This window comes from Papio anubis, chromosome 15, assembly GCF_008728515.1.
Source record: "Papio anubis isolate 15944 chromosome 15, Panubis1.0, whole genome shotgun sequence".
NCBI lineage: Eukaryota > Metazoa > Chordata > Mammalia > Primates > Cercopithecidae > Papio > Papio anubis.
In genome coordinates this window covers 49,893,186-49,912,286 of record NC_044990.1, presented here as the reverse complement: position 1 = coordinate 49,912,286, position 19,101 = coordinate 49,893,186, and the positions used below count along the sequence as shown (strand labels likewise).

The 19,101-nt window shown below is 34.2% G+C and overlaps 1 protein-coding gene across 2 annotated transcripts in view; it reads left to right on the top strand.

The window, feature by feature from the left end:
* The window catches only part of DACH1 (dachshund family transcription factor 1), a 435,501-nt gene that overhangs the window by 364,519 nt on the left and 51,881 nt on the right, over positions 1-19,101 (top strand). For both annotated transcript variants that reach the window (XM_017951299.3, XM_017951301.3), the window contains one exon: positions 18,067-18,218. In XM_017951299.3, the coding sequence (XP_017806788.1) occupies positions 18,067-18,218 (152 nt within the window). The remainder of the gene's footprint in view (positions 1-18,066; positions 18,219-19,101) is intronic.

Here is a 19,101-nt window from a genome sequence, read left to right as displayed (position 1 = left end):
CTTTCATTCTGGAATTATAATTGTTCTCTTCCAGGTAGTCAGTCCAAGAATGGACTAGATGTCCTCACTTGCTGTGATAGTCCTCTGTCTTATTTTTGTTAGAGTATTTTCTATACAGTGTTGCATTTGGCATTCATCCATAAATATTTCTAGAGTGACTAGTTTCAAATTTGTCTAGTTTTCCAGCTGAACTAATTGGCAAAATAAAATGTATTCATATTTCAAGGTTAATTGCATTTCGTAAAAAGTTCCTGATTAAATTTATGATTAAATTTAACAATTGTAAAAATAGTTTTGTTAGTGAAGGAAATAACAACTTTCTTAAAAGTATCATGAGATTTTCGAAGTTATTGTTAAAGGAGGCACTATGCTAAAATTCTCTATGGAGAATTTGTATGCTAAAAAACAAAGCTGGGGAATAGATTTTAGAATACATTATAAGATAAACAACAGATAATACTATACTTATAAGGATTCCCAACTTAAAGGAAGAAACACTAATATGAATGATCTCCTGTCACTACTGCATGGATAGATAGAGGACGTATAAGAATCTTAAGAGCTTTATGTGAGTTTTGAAAATGCATATAAATGTAATATTTTTATTTATTTCATTTTAGTTGTATTTATTTAAATTTTTCTAATGTAGAATAACATTAAATAATAGCATGGTTTTTAATCTATATCAAGAGGATGAAGGAATAAAATCTGCATGTTTTGTTTGCTTAATCAAATGTGAAGTACTTTCTAATAAAGTTGAATATTTTAATTATTTTTAAATTTTTGGTCAGTATTAAGTCATTTATGGAAATTGCTTTTCAATCTATATGCCACTTATAATTTGTTAATCTTAGGTATATAGGCTAAAATAGAAAGTACTAGATATAGAATGTAAGAGTAAAACTTTCAGTTTCTACCTTTCTTTTTTCATTCTTATGTAATCTTAGTATATGAGAAGGAATAAGCAATGAAAAATAACTTATTATCTAACAAAATAAACTTATTTATTTGCCTAACATTTCCGGTGATATTTAAGGTAAATTAATAATTGAAACAGGACAGAACAGTTATTGGATTTACTAAATACAGAAGAGGTCTACATACTGTATACCTATACATACCTATGTACTGATATAACTAAGTGTGCGTGTACAGTCATTTAGCTACACACACACACACATACAGTATGCTTTGCTTTGAAATTGCTTCAACAGTAGACTTAGACGGTTATTTTATCTATAGTAATATAATGTATCTCAAGCCTTCTAAATATACTATTAAGAAAATTTTTAGGCTGGGTGCAGTGGCTCACGCCTGTAATCCTAGCACTTTGGGAGGTCGAGGCGGGTGGATCATGAGGCCAGGAGATTGAGACAATCCTGGCCAACATGATGAAACCCTGTCTCTACTAAAATACAAAAAATTAGCCGGGCATGGTGGTGCACACCTGTAGTTCCAGCTACTTGGGAGGCTGAGGATGGGGAGTCGCTTGAACTTGGGAGGCAGACGTTGCAGTGAGCTGAGGTCTCACCACTGCACTCCAGCCTGGCGACAGAGAAAGACTCCGTCTCAAAAAAAAAATAAATAAATAAAATAAAAAAAGAAAGAAAATCTCTAATTAACAAATATACGTGTTCCTAAATTTGAGATTTCTCAGTAAATTAAAACCTAGTTAAGTGTACACAAATAGCCTAAGAGATTAATTGATTTCATTATGAAATATTTTTAAATAATGTATTGATTCATTCTACATGTAAGTGCCAGGCACCATTCAAGGTGTAGGGGACACAACAGCTCACAGTACCGAGAGGCATCTTGTTCTTAAGGAACTTGCCTTGTAATTGAAGAAGACAAACAATAAGAAAACACACAGAAAAATATCAAGTAGTAGTAATGGTAGCTTGATATGCATTGAACACGCCATCGGAATAAAAAGTCACCGGTCACATAAGGATGAAATGGTTCTATATTCTCGTGATACATGTGTGATTAGAAAGAGTTGCCATTTCTGTAAGATCATGACCAACCTTCTCCTGAACATTCTGAGCTACAACTTGATGATCAGGTCTGCAAGACTTCACTCAAATCTGGCCTTATTACTTCTCGAAATTCTATTCTAACCTCTCTCCCCTTAGCAATCTCATCCACGCTGCCTTTCCTCAGTTCCTCCTAACATGTGTTATCTTTCCAGGTTAAATTCTTGATCTGAGCTATGTCTTTTACCCTGAATGCATAAATTCTTCATCAATTAAATTCCACAAAAGAAATATGAGGCATTCATACTATTACACATATAGAATACAAAACAGAAGATAACAGGAAATACTTTAATGAATGCAGAAAACACAGTGTTTCTTTTTAAATTTGAAATTTTAAAGTAACTTTAAAATTTCTAATAATTTTTCAAATTAAATTTAAACATAGGTATTAAAAGAAAACAACAGCCTGTAATCCCAGCACTTTGGGAGGCCGAGGCGGGCGGATCACGAGGTCAGGAGATTGAGACCATCCTGGCTAACACGGTGAAACCCCGTCTCTACTAAAAATACAAAAAACAAGCCGGGCGAGGTGGCGGGCGCCTGTAGTCCCAGCTACTCGGAGGCTGAGGCAGGAGAATGGCGTAAACCCGGGAGGCGGAGCTTGCAGTGAGCTGAGATCCGGCCACTCTGCACTCCAGCCTGGGCGACACAGCAAGACTCCGTCTCAAAAAAAAAAAAAAAAAAGAAAACAACAAAGATTTCTCATTTTTGTGTTAATTGTTGACTTTTTGAGCCAACAGATGTATATTTCTTAAATACAGCACATTGAAAAGTCAGTAAGTACAATTTTATAAATCTAACAACATCATCTCTTTTCTGTGCTACAAAGAATGAGTGGTTATAAACTAGAAATCATTATTTTTAACTTATATATACTAAAGGTCCAGGAATTTGCATTATGCTTTTATGCTCTGAGAGTTGCAAAATAGCAGCTGTGCTGTTAAAGAATCCCCTTCTCGCCAAGGGAAGAATGCTGACAATGACATAAACATACACTCTTAACTTTTTATATTTCCCTAAATCCTAAAAATTAGTGCTCTCCTTTGCATTTTTATATGGCTATGTTATAAAACAGTTAGTTTTAAAGGAAAAAGTCATAAAATCTCAATAGGTAAAAGGGATATAAAGGTCACTTAATTTAACCTTCTGTCAATTTCTAAGAAATAGTTTCTGTAATATTCCTGACAAGGTGCTTATGAACATTTGCTAGGACACTCTGCTGTGGCAAACCTGGGATTGCCCAAAACAGCCAATAGTACTTTTAAGTAGATGAACCAAATCTTACTATATTATATACGTTTGCTTACTAGTCGCTTTTGCTGCACAGGGCATCCACAAATATAGTTTATTATTTAGTAAATATTGGGATTTTAAAATTTAGAATTTAAATCTCCTAAGTCATTTTTATATGCTAAATTCACATTTCTAAAAAGGCAACTCAAACAAAAGCAGTTTTTATTATATCCCTTCTCATTCATTCAGACTCAACTAACTTTAAGTAACTACAACTAAAATTTATCTATGTTGCTATGAGAATAAAAGGTTTAATAAATTAACAAGTTTGGAAAATAAATTATATCAGATATTCAACAAGTCATATATAAAAATATATCATGTGCTAGGCATTAAGGCTACACAGGTCAATAAATGGACTGAGCTCCTTCCCTCACAGTTTTTCATGTTAAACAGACAGAAATAAACCTGTAAAGAAATTTGATAATAATTTTTGATGAATTTGATGATGTGAAAAGATCCTGGTAATATATACTTGTAATCAGTTGTCGTATGCGGGAGGGAAAAAATGAAGTGGTTCTTGCAGAGTTAGTGGGTATCACTTGAAGAAACCTTTGTCATTGACATACTGTGCTCCCCATTCCAAGAGATTGTGGCAAGGCAATCTAGGAAAGAAGGGACCTATTAAAACATACCTGTGGCTTAAGTGAAGTCATTATTCTTAGTAAATTATCAGACTTACATAAATTAATTTTTCTAGAGCAGCAAACTGATGTCTAGCTTAGGGCAGCATTCCAGCAACATGTTTGTTGCATGCCAGCTTATCAAAGCGAAGTAGTCACCAAGTGCAATGGGAAGTCCCAGTGCTAGCATGGAAGACAGTGATGCAGTCAGGGAGGGAATAGTGTCCAATACTGAAAGATGGTGATTTGGAAACCTACACAAGGTTCTTATGGTGAAAAATGAGGCAGATTCATGACTAGGATTACAGCATGTAGAAATTCAGGAGAAGCTAAATTGGGACAAATGTAGAAGAAAATTTGTTGCATTATCCGAGGTTTAATTGCATCTGTTAAATGGGTAAAACATGAGACTTTCTCTTTCTGAAGTGAACGTCTGGCACAATAATTGTTTTGCTTTAAAAATCCTTAAGTAGGCTTTGTGTTTTTACCCCATAGAATGCATGCATCAATTTAAAAGTGGTACTTTCATGGTTAAATAGCTCTGACAAGGGAAGTGTAGACCTTGTTGGTATGGTTAGCATTTGATAAGGTGTAGGGTGGAGAAATTTCCAAGGAGATATTCTGCATAAGCTACCTAAAGTTAAACTTGATATTAAATGTCCACTATACTCATGATTAGAATTTTCTAGTCTCATCTGGGAAGATTCTGGAGTTTCATTTCTGGGATAGATATCTTAGCAATTAATCACAGATAGTCACAAATAATCATAGGTGTATCAATAGACGTAGTCAATTTGATGGAATCTTGGCTGGCTGATGTGACCTTTGGCTTGGTTTTAGGGAATAAGCCAAGCCTTAAGGAGGAGGAATGAATTGAAAAATCTCTACATTTGCTTTCTATTCCAAGATAAAATTATCTTTTTTTAAAGTATATATTTATTGCACAAATTCGAATGCACGTGTTAATGTATTTTTGAATGCCCTTAAAAATTTGTATGTTATTCCTTGGGTGTTTAAAGAACATGGGCTGTGAAATAAGGCTGTATGGGCTCAAATTCAGGCTGCTGTCTTTTGTAGTTGAGTTACCTTGGCAAGTTAATTAACTTCTTTTTACCTCTGAATATTAATGTGCAAAATAAGTATAACACTAGTAAAACAGTAACAGAATTGTTGTAAGAATTAAATGAGCCAGTGCATGCGAAGCACTTAAAACATCGCTTTGCACACATAAGAAGCACTCAGTATGTGCTAGCTGTTTATGATAATGATGAGCATCATCATAGCAATGCCTCTGACTCTGAAGAAAGAATAAGTTAATAGAATCTTTACTGAGTAGTGTTCCTTTTCTATTAACTTTTTATTGTTGAAAATTTCAAATATATGTAAAATTAGAAGAGTATTGAATTCCCATATGCCTACCCATCATTTTGTTTTAACAATGATCATCTCAAGGCAAATCTTGTCTCATACTTCCACCCAATTTCTTCTCTTCTTCCAGAGATTTTTGAAGCAAATCTCAAACATATGCTCTGTAATCTGTACATATTTTTAATGTTTTTCTTTTTCATTTTACTTTATTTTCAGTGTATATTTCCTAAAGATGGGTAAATATTTTCTTAAATCACAAACACATAATCATTATTACTCCTAAAATCTCTTAACATTTATTAAATATCCTGTTAGGCTTCACATTTCACCTGTTTTCATATATGTGTATATGTGATGACTGAAAAACATATTTAAGTACTGCTAACATATTTACAGAGGTTTATTCTGAGCCAATATGAGTGTCTGCAGTCTCGTGTTACACAGTCTCAGGAGGTCCTGGGAAAGTGAGCCTGAAGAGATCGAGTTACAGTTTAATTTTATACATTTCAGGGAAACAGGAATTGCAGGGAAAATCATAAATCAATACATGAGAGATATACATTGGTTTGATCCGAAAAAGTGGGACATCTCGAACCAGGGGCTTACAGTCATAGGTGGATTTTAGAGATTCTTTGGTGGACAATTTCAGTTGAGAGAGTTAAGCTATTATTTAAACACTTGAAGTTAGTAAAAATGAGTGCTTAAGTTAAGGGGCTCTGTGGTCCTATGATGCTCTAGCAGAGTCAGATTGGAAACTAAGCCACAATATTCAGGGGAAAAAAAAAAAAAAAACTTGAACAGAAGTAGATTTTATGATTTGTATGGCATGACTCCCTAGGCCCCTTAGATAGAAATTTGAGTGAGAGAAAAAAAAAGGCAAGAGTTCGGTCCACATATGTTTATTTGTGGGTGGCCATATTCATGGAATCATTCAAAATATTGTGCTTTCCATGTATTTCCTCTGAATTGACACTTTATCTTTTAATGAGAAAAGAAATGAGAATCTGCAGACTTGGGTTTGAAAAATTTTGGGTCAATCAGTTACTGGGCTTTTTTCATCTGAAAAATGGATAATGTAGATGAGGTGATTTCCAAAGGCCTCTTACCTTTTTTCTGTAATTCCATGATAATTTTAGTCTAAAACTTATGTGCAAATTAGAGTTTGAATATCAATCCTCAACACCAGAGCTAGTATATATTTCAGGGGGATTATTTAAGAATCATTCTGTTTTATTCACTTAGCAATAACACTTATTTTCGGCTTGGAGACTAATAAATGAATTAGAGCTATGCAGAGCCGACAAGAAGAGAACAGGGTATCAAACTATGGCACCCTGTGATGGTTCCCAGCATTTCTCTTCATTTTTGCTTACTTCTAAAATCATATTAATTTTGAAAAGGCCTTGGATTTATGTGACAACTCTTCCTCCCTCCCCCTGAAAATTCTCAAAGCACATTTCAGAAACTCATTTTTGGCAGATGTAAATTTAAGTAAATTGGCCAAGGTCACAGCACAATAAGGGCAGAGTTATCAAGGGAATGCAGTTTCCTGCTTTTTCCACCATCCATGAAATTAGAGTAACTCCACCCCTTAAAATAAAAGGGTCTACTTTTTTTTTTCTTTCTGAAATTATAAACCTTGATTTGGAATTTTTTTTTAACCATTAACTCAAACTTTCAAAAGTAGTCATTTAGAGCTGTGGAATGTTTATGGGTGCACTATGCATCTACTATTACTGAACATCTTACAACCTGTACAATTTGTTTTAAAAGGGAGTGCATTTTTTGTTTGAGCTGAACCATCAGATTTTCTTTTCATGCAGTATGACATGAGGAAGAAGTTATCTCTAGACACAAAACTAGTTCACTTTCTATGGGCAACCGCAGACTTTAAAGTAGATTATTAAAGTACACAGAAATAGAAAATTAGATCAGAAGTGATGTTTTACTGTGAGGTCTTCTTTGGGCCTTATAAAATGAGAAAGAACTAACCTTGTTCTATTTCTGAGTTCTGAAAAAAAAAAAAAAGCTTCATAGCAGGCATATCACCTTTAATTAGGTTTCTGCTTTTGGGAAGCATTTTACCAGCCCCCTTTCATTTATTTTTAATGATGTTATCACTAACAGGCAAACAGTCCCTTAATAAAACAAAAACAGTTTCTATATAAAGCCTGGTGTACATGTTCTGAGTCAGTCATCTAAAAACAAATGTTATGATTGTTTCCGTTGTGCTCTTAGAACCCTTAATGGTCCTACTGTGCAGATATGCAAAACATCAACCTAGGAAATACAACCATGTCTGTTTTGCAGCTTTCAATAAATGCTTTCCCATATTCACCTGCAGTATCAGCAGTGAGGTTAAACCTACCAGATCATGGAAATGACAGAAAGGTCAATTAAGTGAATCTTTTCATCATAAGCTATGCCAGCTCTTGCATAAACACTGATAACTTATGACTTTAAGAAACAAGCAGATGTGAATGCAACCCAAAACATTTGAAAGTTAAATCAGCGTGTGTGTATGTGTGTGTGCACGCTTGTGTGTTTAATGCTTGGTGCCATTCCGTTTTTTTCCAAGAAATTTCAGATTGTCCAAGGAACAAAACCTCTGTACACAGATACCCGAGTACTCAAGTTTTGTCTCCTCAGATGAGTTTGCTAAGATATTGATGACTTGCTGTCAAGGCCGAGATTGGAAATATTAATAGATAGCTTGATCTTAGAATTTCTGAATACAGAAATTTTTGAAATACAGGTACAGAATAGCCTGAAACTAAAGATTCTTTTTTTGAGCATAAGAATAGAAAATATGATTTCCTCTCAAAAATACAGTTTCTTCAGGGAATTGGGGTTCCTGATGTTCTTGAGCTGTTATCCTTGCATGGTTTCGTCATACAACTTCTTGACCTCCCTCTGGTTAAGTCTTTCCCAAAATTCAGTGCCCATTTCTTACTGTGGTGGTTTTCTTTTCTTTTCTTTTTTCTTTCCCCTTCAATTCACGTCATCTAGACATAATCTCTTCTTTTTTTCTAAATAAGCACCAGGTGCCATTTGAATCACTCTTTTGGCATATAACCTTATTGAGATTATAATTGCATGCATTTTAAAAATTGTATTCCTAGAGCTTCCTCTTAACTCAAGATAATGTCTGTGAAATTGCCTCGTAATCAATAGAGTGGTTTTCCAATAGAAGGTATTTTTAGTTTTACTATCATGGATGTGGTATAACCCTGGGACAGGCAGAGACTATATCCTTCTCATTTTTGCAGTCTGTGTTCCTGCAGCTTTTGCTTTGCCTTATCTCATTCACATAATCTTTCGGTAAATATTAATACGTACTTACTATGTGTTAGGTAGCTGAGACTAGATGTTCTATTTCCTCCTCTAAGGAGTGGTTCCCAACTTTTGTGAGCATCTCAAAAGAGAACTATTCAAAAGTTAAGAATCACTGGTATAGGAGATAGTTGTCTATAATAAAGTGTGGAATGAATATGCATTAAATTAGGCAACACTGTGAGTTTGGTGTATTTTTGTAGCAAATCTCCAGCATTCTGCCAAGCACACTTACAATGATTTCCTTCCTATATAAATTTTTTTCTTTTATTCACCCAAACTCAAAATTCAGAGTTCTAATGCTACTTGAAGTATATCCAAGAAACCTCTTAAGTGGTTTTATGTTATTCACAGTCTATTTCTACAAAACTTGTACTCCGTGTGTGTGTGTGTGTGTGTGAGTCAACACATATTTCCTCTAGGTCCTGTCACCTGAAGAAAAATTGATAAACCAGTTCATATTCTTTGCCCTTTCTCAAATTATTTCGATCAAAGTCAATTTTAACTGTTCACCAAACTAACTCAGGGTTAGTCCATATAAGGACACTGATGTGTACAGTACTAATTCTTTTATCAACATTATACATCTTCATCAAAGCCTTATCAGAGAGACATAACATAGAAACTACAGGCTTAGGGCTGGGTGCAGTGGTTCACACCTGTAATCCCATTGCTTTGGGAGGCCTAGGTGGGCGGATAACCTGAGGTGGGGAGTTCCAGACTAGCATGACCAACACGGAGAAACCCCGTCTCTACTAAAAAATACAAAATTAGCTGGGTATGCTGGCCCATACCTGTAACCCCAGCTACTTGGGAGGCTGAGGCATGAGAATCTCCTGAACCCGGGATATAGAGGTTGCCCTGAGCCAAGATCCAGTCATTGCACTCCAGCCTGGGCAACAAGAGCAAAACTCTGTCTCAAAAAAAAGAGAAACCACAGGCTTATGGTACAAGAACAGAATTTCCTCCATGGCACGTTGAAGCCAAGTTTCCAAAATGAAATTTATAAAATTTGTAATTGATTGGATTTTTGTTAATTATTCATGCATTCGTACTTTATATTAATATAGTATTTTATATTTTACAAAGCACTTTCACAGGAATAATCTAATTGGATTTAAACTATAATCCTTTGAATTGGTAATCACCATTTTAATAAATAAATGAAATGAGTCTCAAATAAGAGACAGGTTCTTTGCTCTAAAATTTGCTAGTAGTTGGTAGAGCCAGGACTTGAACTCCTACTTTCTGAATCAAGCCTGGTTTGCTTTTCATTTTACCATAGCTGTATCATGTCTTGCACTTTGTTGTCAATTTTATAAAAATTTCTGGAGTAACTTTAAATCCAGAATTTGAAGAATGGGCATTAAATTAAATATAGGAAATAAGTTTTATTCCCGAGTACCCCTAGATATTTTATATGCATCAGCATAGATACATAAAAGTCATTTTGATAAATTTTAATGTGGTATTTCATAATTCTTTATTTTCTGAGAAGATGGAAGAAGACAGAAAAAAACATTTAACTGATAATTTTTTCTCCTTTTTTTTTTTTTTTTTTTTTTGAGACGGAGTCTCGCTCTGTCACCCAGGCTGGAGTGTAGTGGCCGGATCTCAGCTCACTGCAAGCTCCACCTCCCGGGTTCATGCCATTCTCCTGCCTCAGCCTCCCGAGTAGCTGGGAGTACAGGCGCCTGCCACCTCGCCCGGCTAGTTTTTTGTATTTTTTAGTAGAGACGGGTTTTCACCGTGTTAGCCAGGATGCTCTTGATGTCCTGACCTTGTGATCAGCCCATCTCGGCTTCCCAAAGTGCTGGCATTTTCTCCTTTTTTTTATTTGTATATATTCTTGTGGTACAAGTGTAATTTTATCATATGGATAGACTACATAGTGGTGAAGTCAGGGTTTTGGGTGCCCATTACCTAAAAAGCCTACATTGTAGTCGTTAAATAATTTCTCATCATGAACCTCCCCCATTCCCACACCCTTCTGAGTCTCAATTGTCTATCAGTCTACACTCTATGTCCTTGTACACATTATTTAGCTCCCACTTATAAATGAGAACATGAAGTATTCATTTTCCTATAACTGACTTGTTTTAAGATAACGGCCTACAGATCCAGTCATATTGCTGCAAAAGACATAATTTCATTCTTATTTATGGCTGATTAGCATTCCATTTTGTGTATATACATACACATATACACTATATATGTGTTGCATATATATATATATATAGTGTGTGTATATATATATTTTGTGTGTGTGTGTGTATATATATATACCATATTTTTTTGTTTTGGAGACAAAGTGTTGCTCTGTCACCCAGACTGGAATGCAGTGGTGCCATCTCTGCTCTCTGTAACCTCCGCCCCCTGGGTTCAAGCCAATCTTGTGCTGTGCCTCAGCCCCCCGAATAGCTGGGATTAGGGATGCATGCTACCATGTCAAGCTAATTTTTGTATTTTTAGTAGAGATGGGGCTTCTCCATGTGGGCCAGGCTGGTCTCTAATTCCTGGCCTCAAGTGATCCACCTGCCTGGACCTCCCAAAGTGCTGGGATTTCAAGTGTGAGTCACCGCACCCTGCCTGTATCACGTTTTTTTTTAATCCAGTCATTACTTGATGGACACTTAGGTGGATTTTATATTTTTGCCACTGTGAATAGTGCTGTAATAAACATACAAGTAAGTGCAAGCATCTTTTTGATATAATGATTTATTTCCTTTTGGGCAGGTATCCAGTAGTGGGATTGCTGGGTCAAATAGCAGTTTTCTTTTTAGTTCTTTGAGAAATCTGCATATGTTTTCCATAGAGGTTGTACTAATTTACATTCCCACCATAGTATATAAATATTCCCTTTCCTTTACACCCTCACCAATATCTGTAATTTTTTCTTTCTGTAACCTAAGATTACATGCTAAGGCCATATTGTTTAAATTTGTTATTTAGTATCTACTGCTAAATTAAGCCAGGAGTGCCTCGAGTGAGAATGAATCAGTATTGAGGTTACGATTGAGCTCAATTTAAACAACTGTGTCTTATGTCTGGAAATAATTTTCAAAAATTTTTAGGCACCAACCCTTAATCTATAGATTGTTTATACTTCCACTTCAATTTAATATGTTTAATGAGTTTGCCAAAACACTTATCAATGTATCTTTCTGTATATTTGTGATGGAAATTTATTAATATAATAAAATTTTGTATTTTTATAAGTATTTACTTCTGTATGGAAACTATTTTATTCTCTAGAATTTTGCTAAAATCTTCTTCACTTTGCCAGTATGGAAATATAGTTTTCGTGGCAACTCCCAGATCTGTTCTAAACATTAAATATGGAGATATTTTCCATTTTAATAATACTATCTACTTCAAATCAAAATGAATAATTGTGAATCTCTTTGTAATGTGTGCTTTTCTAGAAGTGATTGAGTGTTTTTCTATTCGGAATTTATGATATAATAAAAGACATTAGAGACCAAAACACACAGACACACATTAACTTGAAAGAGAATATATAATTCAAACCCAAAGGGATTAGTTATGAAAATAACAACTGAGTTAGATTTTATTAACAGGAAAGAAAACATTTTAAAAGTAGAGGCCCATTATTTTTTTAAACAACATTGTTCCTTAGGATATCCTGCTAAATTGTTATGTGTGATAAGATTGGAGAGAAAAATACTTTGTCTTACAGAGGCATCAATCTTACTGATAGTTATTGATAAGTGACTTAATTTTTAAACATTTTCTTCTCTTCCATTTCTGGTTTCTCATTTTGTTTTCTATTATTCTAACTGATTATATGTTGTTATAATTATCAATATATTTATTATGTTATTAAGATGTTAATAGGTAGTTTTTCTGGTCAAGATCATAATATGTGCTGCTCTATTTTTCTTTAGAAAACCACTGTAGTTTCAAATAACTGAATTAAAACACACATAATTCTCAACTTACAATGGCATTACATCCTGACAAAACCCATTGCAATTTGAAAATATTGTAAATTAAAAATGCATTTAGTACACCTAACCTACCAAACATCATTGCTTAGCCTACCCTACCTGAAATGTGCTCACTTACATTAACCCACAGATAGGCAACATCACCTAACTTATTTTATAATAAAGTGTTACATATCTCACATATTGCTAACTCAGGGGGAAAAAAAAAGTCAAAATTCAAAACTCAAGGTATCAAAACTGCATTGGTTTTATACCATTGTAAAATAGAAAATTGCAAAGGTTTCATACTATTGTAAAATTGGAAATTGCAATGTTTTCATATCATTGCATATTGCTAACCCAGGAAAAAAAAATAAAAATTCAAAGTATCAAAATTGTAATGGCTTTATACTACTGTAAAATTGAAAATTGCAATGGTGTCATTCCACTAACAACTTATCTAAAGAACTAGCATAACTGCTAGACCCTACCCATGTGTAGTCCTCTAAAATATAATAGTATTCTAGTTACTGCATCTTTTGAAAGTGCTTAATTTTTTTCCTAGGAAGATGCACCCTTTGCTGCATCTGATTTGCCATCAAAGATATTGAGAGTGCTGTCTTATAGTTGACAGAACTATGATCTAATTTAATAAAAGGAAACAAAATAATTTAAGAATCCTTATAAAGTAGAGATTGTAAACTTAAGCATTTAATAACTTGCTCTGAAATTGTATTTATGTGACTAATTCTTTTTCAGATATTATATAGATATTCATAAATCTTTGAAATTAATAATTTTAAAACTATTAAAATTTCTAACTCCAAACTGATACATTGTTACTCTTCAATCATAATAGATGAGAAACCCATTTAAATAATTTTTTATAAATTGTTATAGAAAGTATTAGAGAATGTGGAATTTTAGATTTGTGTGGTCCTACATTTGTCTCATTTAACCAATTTTTTCTGTAAATGAGGAAATTGAATAGAAAGAAGTTGTTCCACATCCAAAGCAGCTAATACTACCTGAACATTAAGTTATTTTTGTCATATTTGCCAGAGTATTCAAAAAAGTTGCATACTGTTTTAGTTATCCATAGCTGTGCAATAAGTTATACCAAAACTTAGTGGCTTAAACCAACAAACATTTATGATCCTAAAGTTTCTGTGGATCAAGAATCTAGGTACAGCTTCCCAGGTGCTTCTGGTTTAAGGTCTCATGGGACTGCAATCAACCTGTTAGCCAGGGCTGCAGCCATAAATGCTTTAACTGGGTAGGGAGAAACTACTTTCAAGCGAACTCCTGAGGTTGGCACTCAGTCCCTTGTCACATGTACGTCTCCACAGGGCTGTCTTATGTCATGACAACTGGTTTGACCCATGGCATCAATGCAAAAGAGAGGGAGAGAAATGGAAGTTAGACATTTTATAACCAAATCTCTGTCTGTGAAGTGACACTTCATATTTGTTGTATTCTTTTCGTTAGGTCAAGAGAAAAGGGCCAGACAGGGTGTGACTAACAGGATAAGAAATCATCACAGACCTTCTTAAGGCCACTTTGTGCCTACTACATGCCCGTAAAAAAAAATCATTAAGAACATGTCACAAAAAAGTTAAAATATTTGTTATGTAACTACTGTAAAAAAAAATTTCAAAAATAATACAATTGGAATTTGGACTCTTGATTAAATCATCATATTCTCCATATGTTATTCTTGCTGATTTTTGACTGTGTTTATTTAAGAGTGTGACCTTGTACTTAAGAAATATACACAGAAGTCTTAAGGCTTCACTGGGGAAGATGGTTCAAACATAAGCACCCTCCCTCACACCAAACACATACACACACACACACACACACAGAGAGAGAGAGAGAGACAGAGAGAACAAGAGAGGGACAGAGTCAGAGAGAAAATTTAAAAAACCAAATGTGACAAAATGTAAACAATTGGCAAACTGGAGTTTTATTACTTTTCCAGATCTGACTATAACAAATGACCTTAACTGTGGTGCCTTAAAACAACAGAAGTTTATTCTCTCACAGTTCTGGAGACTAGAAGTCCAAAATGAAGGTGTCAACAGAAGTGAGCTCCTTCCAAGGGCCATTTTTTGTCTCTTTTAGCTTGTGGTGGTTGTCTCCATTCCTTGACTGTAGGTGAAATATTCTAATATCTGTCTAGTTTTCACTTTGCCTTTTCTCTTCTCTGTGTCTTCTCTTTTGTCTCTTTCAAACCTTTCTCTACTTTTGTCTTAAAAGACACTTGCCATTGGATTTGGGGTCCATCCTAAACCAAGATGATCTCCTCATCTCAAGATCTTAACTTGATTCTTTCTGTGAAAACCCCTTTTTATAGTAAAATAACATTACTTGTCATTATGTGTCAGGAAGTATGCATAAACATATATTTTGTGGTCAGCCATTCACACATTACAGGAGTATGAAGGAATTTCTTGTATAATTCATGTAACTTGTCCATAAGTATACAATTATTTTAAAGTAAAATATTTTTCAAGAAAAAAAAACCAAGAAATTACATTGTCAAATGCTATACTAATCCAAACACTATGACATCTGACTAGCCAACTTTCTCTTAAAAATAAGTCTAAAAATGTGTACAGATATATCAATCAGAATAAGGTATTTTTTGAACTTGTATTTCATCATCATTCACTCTTTGAAGTCCGTGGAGATTATGTGATGTCAAAACTCTCTTCTTCATTGACCTCTCAAACTTTTGCTTTAATCTTCTTTGAACATTTAGGAAATCAAAGGTCACTTTTATTTCAAAAGGTGGAACTACGATCCCAATATTACAATCTTTGTAGGAAGAGCTAAACGAAATCTTCTATGATGCTAATTGCCACAAGATGGCAACTTTATCTCAGATAATAGGGTCATGAGCCCCAAAGGTATTCTTGTTTTTGTTTTTGTTTTTGTTTTTTGATCTTCGATTAGTTTGTTTTCTTTTCAAAATTGTGTATTGACTTTAAGAAGCATTCTACCCCAGATTTGCTAATTTCTTATGTACATATTGAGCTAATGTGTCCTTATGTAGTATCTTCACTATGTAAAATGATAAATGAAGGAATCCAATTACATAAGTTTGTAACACATAATAGCCTATTCTCATACAGCTGGAACCATGAGGTCCAAGATGAGCAGTCCGTTAAAACAGCTGCAGGAAAAAAATATGCTTAAAGGCATGCACACACACATGTACATATATATACGGAATTTTAATGCTATGTTTGGATAAATGGAATATCTAAAGAAATAATGAGGGAAGGAAAACTGTATTACTGGCTATAGGAGTTAGCTATTTAACAATTGGAATCAGTCACTCTAGGCTACATGAGCCTCTTGAGGCTTTCCAGTTGTGTTTTTAGCATTTGATCTCCAGTATCCAGCACATTGTTTATGTTAAATAAATACTGGCTACATAAATTTATGCATCATGAGTGATTTAATGATTTAATCCACACAACAGCCAAATATAGTCAAGCATACATGCACTGAAGTTAAATCAAATAATCATGGGGATGATGAAACTTATAGCCCAAATGTGTACACATACATATGATTCTTTATTTTCTTGGACAGTCTTTAATAATTGTGGAATCATAGATTCTAAAGCTGAAAGCAACCTCAGGTGGTCATCTGGTTCTATGCCTTTCTTCAAGAGACAAGCAATTATTATCCCCATGATCTATTAAGCCACATTTTCTTTAGCATGTGACAGCTAAGGTGATGATGATCGAAAAATATTGCTCTCCATTCTTAAACAATTTCACATGCACATATATGTTTAACAAGTGCCTTTCCAGAGCTATTACAAGAAAACACTAGCAGCCTTGGTTTGGAAGAGTAATTTATGATAGCTAGGTAAATGGCGTCCAAGATCACCTTGCTCACATTAGCCATGCAGCATCCCTGCCCCTTCACGGCCATCTTTCTTTAACCCTGGTGACAAGTGTGATTAAAAAGAAAAATAACGTGAGTTCTACTTTAGTTTGCTTACTCTGTTTCTTATTCTAGTACTTGCTGCCTCAGATCATCTCTCTCAATAAGTTAACATAGGAGGGAGTAGAAGGAGAAACTGCGAAGTCGTGAGTGTGAGAGGAGTGCAGTCAATAGGAGGCCTTCTGGCCATTACTCCCCTCCCCATCTTTTGTTTCCTTTTGGTTTGTTAACTAGAAATGTGGCAAGGTGAGGGAGATGAATTTAACTTGTTCAGACATTAGTGAGGGACAGGGAAGTGTGGCGGCTTCTACAATATTTCTGCCCCAGAGAGACGTAATTGGAAAACGTGTTGTGTGGTTAGGTGGTGTAATGAAAAATAAAAGAATGATTGAGGAGAACAGTGGAATCAAATTATAAGCACAAGGCAAGTGTGCTGAAGTTTTTAGCCACTTGCAAAATTGAGAGATACTATCGGGACTGTGCAAATACATTGCTCTGATTAATTTTCCTGGGGTGAAATATGAAAATGTTTTTAAAACTGAGGATCCTGCCATGAATAAAATTTTCTCTGTGATTATGATAAACTAAAATAAGCCATAAAACTTGTATCTATCTTATGTGAAACTTTAAAAATGGTTAAATAATAAAAAAAACTAAATAAAAGGATTTCACTGTGAGAGGCGAAAAGAATCTGTATTCATGTGTTACTCTAAATGGCTTAAAATTTTGAAGATTATTCAATAAATAAAGACTAGTTTATTTTGAAGGGATTTTTAAACTTTATTCCCTGAATATTGTTATAGAAGTAGCATTTTATTACTCTTCCTTTATACCGTTTTTTTTTATGTGTGGAAGCTGTAATTTTTCAATATGTAGGTAAACGGTCTTCAAGTTCAAAAAAATTCGGTCTTTAATTTTAATGATAATGAATAATTCAGTTATAATTTAGAAATACATATTTGGATTCTAGTTTTTCTTTTTAGGTGTAAAGTGAAAGATTTTAACTTTGCATTCTTTTGTAAATTCCTTAAGAATAAATTTGAAGAAATCATTCATATAAAGGAAGGGTTAATGGAGAAGGAAGCTTCCTAATATACAAAGCCCCTCTCTTATATGGAGCTCTAGAAATATTCTATTGTCAATCCAAACAGAACAAACTAAAGTGAGATAATTGGGAAGGTGCCCATAAAGTCAGCCTGAATATATTATCACAACTATATATGAGATAATATTTGTTTTAAAAAGATTCTATGGCACTGTAAACTCAGTCTCATTAGAGACTGCATTTAAAAGGCTTATAAAGTTACTCATTAATGTTATCTTGTTGTATCTCCACAGCTTTTTCATTAAAGAAAATTCAGCAGAAAGCATTTTCTCCTGATAGCAGGAACCAATTTGCAATAAATGTTCTGGAAACCACTAGGGAAGCCATTACTGAGATCTAATAAAAACAGACAAGCGTAACTTGTTCTATATTTTTGTTTCAATCACATACAGATGAGACCCCGCTTTCTACACCAACCGCAAGAGACAGCCTTGACAAACTCTCTCTAACTGGGCATGGACAACCACTGCCTCCGGGTTTTCCATCTCCTTTTCTGTTTCCTGATGGACTGTCTTCCATCGAGACCCTTCTGACTAACATACAGGTAGGCCTTTGTACAACCTGGAAGAAAGACATGTGGAACACCCAGTTGTAGATTTTTTTTTCCAAAATTTATACTGTTCCTACTTAATCCATTCATTAGATGAAACATGGTATTAAACTCTTCAAGCAACTAATATTTTAAACCTGTTACACTAATCAAATTGACTTAGAAATACTCATATATATTTATATATATATATATGTATATTAAGCTGTAATAAAAACTTTGACGAAAATGACATAGGTCTTTAAAATTCATTCCGTCTAAAATGCTCTCTTTATTACCAACTAATGGGAGGAATTTAACTGTTTAAGTTTGTCTGATTTTACTAAACAACAGCACACTAGTTCTAATAAATATTTAGTTATTTTTAAACTTCTGGCCTTCTAGTGAGGAAATGATATGTTTAGTCATTTAAGATACATCTAATTTAGAAGAATCAAAAAAAATGCCTTCTTTCATGAATAAGTTTGTTTCAGTTAATAGAATTTCTTCAAAGACTAGACTTCAAAAAGCCTTACCAAACTTTCCACGGATTTCCTATGTGGTCCTCAGGATGTATATTTTATGTACAGTACATTATGAATCAAAAATACTTACAGTTAACAATAACATAGAGTGTGGAGCCAAGATAATAAGAGTGTCTGGGATAGAAGAAAGCATAATTTTCTTGCCCACACATGAAGTGATCATGTGGACCCCAGATGGAGATATTTGTTCTCTACTTCTCCATATTTGGGTAGCTAGTGAGTAGTAGGCACAAGTTGCTGATAGTGTGCTGGTAAGCTCCTTTTTTAAAAAAACTTTTTACTCTAAAATTCCATCCTCAGTAATATTTTTCTGTACACATATCCTATCATATTAAAGTTTCCCCCAGTGGAAA